This window comes from Orycteropus afer, unplaced genomic scaffold (genome assembly GCF_000298275.1).
Source record: "Orycteropus afer afer isolate SDZICR_OR568_19922 unplaced genomic scaffold, OryAfe1.0 scaffold00301, whole genome shotgun sequence".
Taxonomy (NCBI): Eukaryota; Metazoa; Chordata; class Mammalia; order Tubulidentata; family Orycteropodidae; genus Orycteropus; species Orycteropus afer.
In genome coordinates this window covers 982,645-989,747 of record NW_006921888.1, presented here as the reverse complement: position 1 = coordinate 989,747, position 7,103 = coordinate 982,645, and the positions used below count along the sequence as shown (strand labels likewise).

At 31.8% G+C, this 7,103-nt stretch overlaps 1 protein-coding gene across 1 annotated transcript in view; it reads left to right on the top strand.

Moving 5' to 3' along the window:
• COL11A1 (collagen type XI alpha 1 chain) overlaps positions 1-7,103 on the top strand; it is a 316,494-nt gene that overhangs the window by 249,726 nt on the left and 59,665 nt on the right. Inside the window, exon 47 of the mRNA XM_007951592.2 lies at positions 6,505-6,558. Coding sequence (XP_007949783.1) covers positions 6,505-6,558 — 54 coding nt within the window. The remainder of the gene's footprint in view (positions 1-6,504; positions 6,559-7,103) is intronic.

Genomic DNA, 7,103 nt, shown 5'->3' with positions numbered 1-7,103 from the left:
TGTCACTACCAATTTTTTTTTTTTTTTTTTTTTTCCTTATGTAGGTATTGGAGTACAATGTTTAACGTGGTGATTGTTTTACTTAAACATTAAACTTCGTCTACTTTCACTTAAATTTAAAATAGAACTTCAATGGATTTTTAGCATTTATTGTTTTTCTGAGAATGTATCAAATCTGGTTTCCATTTCTGTAGTAGAGTTAGACCCAATTCAGACACTGCACCAGCTTTATGTTCATTCCCATTTAACCTAAAAGATGAAATACAACCTTAGTTAAATATGAAACTTAAAAGTAAGAAGCTAGAAGAAATTTTCCATATGTCTGATAAGAGATAATGAATACTTTGGATGCATAGATTAAAATATTTGAACAAATAACAAACTGTCAACAGCAACTGCCAACAGCAATTGGCAACAGCAAATATTAAAAAAAAAAAAAAAGGTCAAATAAGCAACAAATTAATACTAAATTGAAAATTTAAAATAGCTTATTTTTTTAAAATTATAATAAGATTTTTAAAAAATCCAATTTTCTCCTAAAAACTCTATTTCATTATTTAGCCAAAAAATAAACTTAACACTATAAAAATGGTGTTTTCTATTCCTTATTTATGGAAATAAAATGATAATATTCTTTATTTTCTCTAATTAACTTTATAGGAATTCAGAATTTAATTTGATTCCAACATTATTACAGAAATTATTCAGTGAATTTAGTAATTACAAACAATAATTGATTTATTATACCAATTTTATAAATCAGAATAGTCTGATTATATATAAATGACAAACCATGACAGATAATTTTGGGAAATAGTAAATAAATCAGAACAAAAATTTGATAAAGTACAAGTTAAATGCTTAGGACTGATATTTTCATTTTTAGCAAAACCAAAATAAATATGACACATATTTTTGTTGGCATATTTAAAGAAAAGTTGCAAACATACCAAAAGTAAAGGAGATTTATTTTTGAAAAAGTCATTATGAGAATATAGTGTTTTGATATATATGTTAAATACATGTATAGGTGATTATACCTGAATTAAGTCATCTATTTCCTGAAAAGCAGGTTTCCTAAAAATTAAAAATTATTTTAGTTGACATCATTTAATTTTTATACAATAACTAGCTTATATTTGATTTTGCATATTCAAAAAAGGAAGTAATACATTGGGAAAGTAGAAAGTAGGCTAAGAAGTTTTTATTCAAATAAGTCTTGCAACTCGGCTCAGGCAAAATATTTCATTGTAGATATCACCTATTCTGAGAGATTTTTCTACCCTATCACTTGATATTCATTGGGTCCTACATACTTTGGAAAAGTCTGACTTTCTTCTTCTGCTTACTAGTTTAAATCTACATAGTGGTCCTTTAAGGAGCTCTGACAGTGCATTGTGTAAGCATTTGACTGTTTACCAGAAGGTTGATGGTTCAAACCCATCTACTTCTATAGAGATTTACTGCCTTGGAAACCCAATGGGGGTCACTATGAGTTAGAATCAATTACATGGCAGTGGGTTAGTGATCCTTTAAAGGAGTATAAAATTTAATTTTAAATGATATTTGAGTACCATATTAATTTATTTCAGAAGGAAGGTTGGGCAATCCTACTTCCGTAGTAATACTGCCTCGGAAACCCAAGGAGGGGTCGCTATGAGTCGGGGCTGACTTGACGGCATATAACAACAACAACAACATTAATTTATTACTTATGTAACAATTTAAGAAATGCATAAATCAACTGATATATTGTACCTAAGAAGTAGTGAAGTTGTGAAAAAGTAAACATAAGTTACATTTATATATATTTTTAACATTTTTCCTTATTTTGATAAGTAAAATAAAAGATAAGCATTGATTTTTGAAGGGAAATACTTTATTATGTTCATTATTCTATACAGTATTTTCCATTATATTTTTATGAATATCATTGTTAAAATACCCAGTGGTTGTCTACCAGTGAACATGGTGTTCTACAATTTTGCTTTCATTTTAATATCAAATTAAACTTGGAAAGTGCAGAAAGTTCACTTTCATATTGTGGTTGTTATTTGCCGTGGGAGTCGGCCCCGAGTCATAGCGACCCCTCCTTGGGTTTCCGAGGCAGTATCACTACGGAAGTAGGATTGCCCAATCTTCTTTCCGAGGAGTGGCTGGTGGATTTGAACCGCCAGCCTTCTGATTAGCAGTCAAGTGCCTTAGGCACTATGCTACCATATTAGTTATGCTTAAATATATACTTTTAAAACAATAATAAATTATCATATATAAACACTGCATATCAGTATATGTGGGAAGCACACATATCTGTTAACAACAGAGCATTAATAAATAAAGAGCTAATGAATATGTTGCTATTCTTTTTTTGTTTTTTCTTTTAACTGATTGCTCTGAACCCTATAAGCTTGTAGTAATTTAGGAGCTTAGTTTGCATGATTAAAGAAGGTGTTTTGTAGCTTATATTTATAAAATATTCAATAAGAAATTATCTTCGTTTCTGAAAAAGAAAAAAAAAAAGAAATTATCTTCTGTTCCACAAAGTGAGAAATATACTCTTTGATGAGAGTGACTGAAGACATCAGTTCATTAAAAAGAAAATTGATTATATTTTCTCACAGCTATCTCTTTAAATCAGGAATCTGAAAAGATGCTAATGTAATTAACATGTTCACAATTGCATTTTGCATCCTTTAATTGAGTTTTCATGGCAGAATAGATGTTAGCAATTATATTAGACATAAATAATAATAATTTAATACTCAGATTAAATTCCTTGATTTTTTTCAACTTTAATATTTCTGATGTCTATATTAAGGAGTGATATGTAAAGAGAGTTGTGGACTAAATTATTTTCTTTTCTTTTTTTTTTTTTTTTTTGAATGATAAATGATTTCAAATCAACAGGCTTTAAAACAGAATGTTTCTCTCAGGCAAAATCACTCCCTAGGGTTTCCGAGGTGATATCACTATGGAAGTAGATTGCCCAATCTTCCTTCCAAGAGGAGAAAGTTAGGCTATATGAAAACCCATAACGCTGTAGTGCCATTTAGCATGTTTACTTGCCTGCAACAAGAGAATTTGACTCATTTTGTCTCTTAATTTTAATAATGAGAAATTCTGTCTTAATCAGCTCAAACTGCAATCAAGTTTCATCAAAAAGAAATAAATATTTCATCTTTTTCTATTGGGAATAACATTAAGAATAATCACATACATCAAAAGGAAATGACAGCAATACAGAACTGAGCTTTCAATAGAAATAAAAGAAAACTGACATCCAATATTTATATTGGATATAATTCAAATTTTGGATCCTAAATCAGATGCAATCTGTACTAAAAGAACACAAAAACCTGGACAAAAGATAAGGAATATGATTGGTAATTTTTATGATGTTTCTGAAAACTCAGTTATTTTTAAATTGTAATTCCTTAGGGATTGTCAGGGAGCTCTGGTAGAATAGTGGCTAAGGCACTTAACTGCTAACCAGAAGGCTGGAGGTTCAAACCCACCAGCCACTCCTCAGAAGAAAGATGGGCACTAGTGATACTGCCTCAGAAACCCAAGGAGGGGTCACTAGGAGTCGGGTCCGACTCAATGGCACATAACAAACATAACATAGGGATGGTCATAAAATGAAATTTTCATTTCATCTATGTTAAAATCTATCTTGATATTTAAGAATTTAAAGTCTTTTGCTTCATCAATGATTGTGAATCCCTGAAGTTGAGGACCTTTAGAGTATAAAATGTTAACTATCTCCCCAGGTAATTTTTAGGTAGACTAAAATCTGAGAAACACTGTCTTTTTATTTACCAGGAATTTCACTTGAAATTCCAGATTCTACTGTCAGATAATGATGACAGCTTGGAAAGTACCTAACACAGCAAGCTCTTTTCCTAAACACTTAAATTATGTTTGAGGAAAAAAAAAAAAAATAGGAAACCTTACTCTATGTTGTCTGTTATAAATCAATAAGAAGGAATTCCTCATAAAAATGAGTATATGGCAAATCAAAAATAAATTTTGAAAAAAGTTTACAAACACAGTACAGCATTGTCTTCCCAACCTGAAGGTCATGTCTAATTAATAGGTCATACAATGATTCAGTGGGTCATTGTCAGTGTTAAAAACAATAAAAAAGATCAAGATGAGGTAAAAATAGATTGAAAATATCCAAGGGCATCATCTATGCAATAAGGATAAGAATTACTTTGTGAAACTTATATTTCAGCTATGCATGCTTAGAGGATAATAAGTAAATGTATTTATCACTGTGGATCATGATCAAATAATTTGCAGGCACATCAGTGCAGTACCAGAAAATCAATAATTTTATTAAAAAGTATTATTTGCATTTTTTTTAATTTTCTAGGTAGGTTGCATCTGAAATACTACTGTACAAACATTAAAGCCAAGCTATGTATAGAACATGTAAAAACCAAAAAGCAAACTCACTGCCGTCGAGTCGATTGTGACTCATAGCAATGCTTCCTTGGGTTTCCAAGGAGGTATCTCTATCGAAGTGGATTGCCCAAATCTTCCTTCCAAGGAGAGACTCGTGGGTTTGAATTGCTAGAATTCTTGTTAGCAGTCAAGTGCCTGAGGCACTATGCCACCAGAGCTCCTATAGAGCATATTATGATGTATATAAATGATTATAACACTAAAACTATTAATCAATAATACTACCATATTAAAAACGATGGCCACTTTTACTATTTCTGTCCAACAATCACCACATATATTTCTATACATATTTACAGTTAAATTCATTCCATGTATATGCATTTGCATTTGGATTTTATTTCTTATCATAAACACTATCCATATTTAGAGTGTTGAAAAATATCATATTAAAAGTTCCATAATATCCCATTAAATTATTTAGCTAAAATTTATTTAACTATTTTTCTATGATTGTATATTTGGGATAATCAAGAATTTTTACTGTTATAACTATTGTTATAATAAAAAATTTTTTACACGTAGCTCTTCCTGTTGATTTCTTTTCTTAGGATTCATTCATTCATTATTCATTCTGTAAATATTTCATCGAGTGGTTGGTTTTTGCCTTGCCCTATGCTCTTTGCTAGACATTCAAAATTGACACCTAAAGGGCCACTGCCTCAAAGTGGCTTATGATTTTAAACATAAAAAACAAATAGCATAAAGTTGTTTATTAAGTGTACAGTTGAAATACATAAAATATATTGTGTGAAGTGAAAGAGGAAATAGAAACAATTCTTCTTGGGGAATGGTTAGGGAAATCAAATAAATGGTCAATAAGATGTGTGGTAAATAGTAACTGTTGCTGTTGTTATGTACCTAGCACATCAAAACAAACAAACAAACAAAAATAACAAACACATGCTGTTGAGCCCAATCTGACTCATAGCGAACCCCTCCTTGGGTTTCCGAGGTGGTATCACTATGAAAGTAAATTGTCCAAACTTTCTTCCAAGGAGTGGCTGTTGGGTTTGAACTGCCAGCCCTCTAGTTAGCAGTCAAATGCCTTAGGCACTACACCACCAGAGCTCCTGACTAATACCTGTTGTTGTTGTTGTTGTTATGTGCCGTCGCTAGGTAAGATAATTTCCCCATGAAGACAGGTAAAATTTAGCCATAACCTGATCGTCTGACTTTATATTGTAACACAGAGCATCCCCTAAAGTAGAGTGCAACAGGATAGAATGCAAGTGGATTTGAGAGTATGAAAGAAGTATGACTGACAGGTTTTCTAGTCTTGTCGATTTTAAAATTCAGAAGTGGAATTACCAGGTCAAAAATTCACAGGATACATATGACTCTGAAAATGAATTGAGATATTTTCAAAAGAGTTTTTCTAATACACACATATATGTGTATGTGTGTGTATATATATGTGTGTGTGTATAGTGTGTGTGTGTGTGTGTATATCTATGTATATAAATGTAAATGTATCACTTGGGTCACTCACTGCTATCTAGTCGATTCTGACTCATGGCGACCCCCATTGTGTTTACACGGTGATGTATCTTTACAGAATTAGATTTTCCCATCTTCCTTCTGCATAAAGCCTGGTGTGTGTTAGCTGTCAATCTTCTGGTTAACTGTCAAATGCCTCAGGCACAGTGCCACCAGAGCTCCTTATCACTTTCATAGGATGCTTAAAATAATTGGAGACAAAATTTTTCAGAACATTGTTAGCATGACTGTCCTAACGATTACAAAATGTATAGCAAATTATTAAATGCTCATAAATTCCCAGATCATATTATGCATTTACTTATTATAGCTTATATAAATTAGCATAACATTATGCAAAGCATAACTTTTGTTTGTAAATAAAGATTTTACCATTTGTAATCATTATAAGTATTTTGTATTATAAGTATTTTTTAAATGTTTTCTGAATACTTGTTCCACATTCTTATTTAACTTTATTTTTTATTGCATTAGAAATTCGCTAAAAGTATGTTTTAAATTCATAGTGATTCTTTTATTTTTCTATTTCATTAGGGTCTGCCAGGCCCACCTGGTGAAAAAGGTGAAAATGGGGATGTTGGTCCCATGGTAAGTTTTAATTTTCCAGTGACACTTTCCTGATTGACATTCTTAGCTTCTGCACAAACACCATCTGCAAGCACTGGAATCCCTCCTATCATCTTCGGTATATGCATTGTGTGACATAAAGGATGAAACAAGCAAATATCCACGGGAAAACTAGTTGGGAAAATCAAGTACATAATTAATGTTGTTGTTATGTGCCGTCGAGTCGGCCCCGACTCATAGCGACCCCTCCTTGGGTTTCCGAGGCAGCATCACTACGGAAGTAGGATTGCCCAACCTTCCTTCCGAGGAGTGGCTGGTGGGTTTGAACTGCCAGTCGTCTGGTTAGCAGGCAAGTGTCTTAGCCACTATGCTATCAGAGCTCGCAACATATGGTATGATTAATAGGAGCCAAGATAATTTTCCCACAATTACACAAGTAAAATTAGGACATAACCAGATCTATCTGACTTTCTATTAAAACACAGAACATCTTTTCTCTTTCTCATTTTGAACTTATATACGTGTAAAGAATCCATTGGTTTGTCTATTGTATATATATATATATA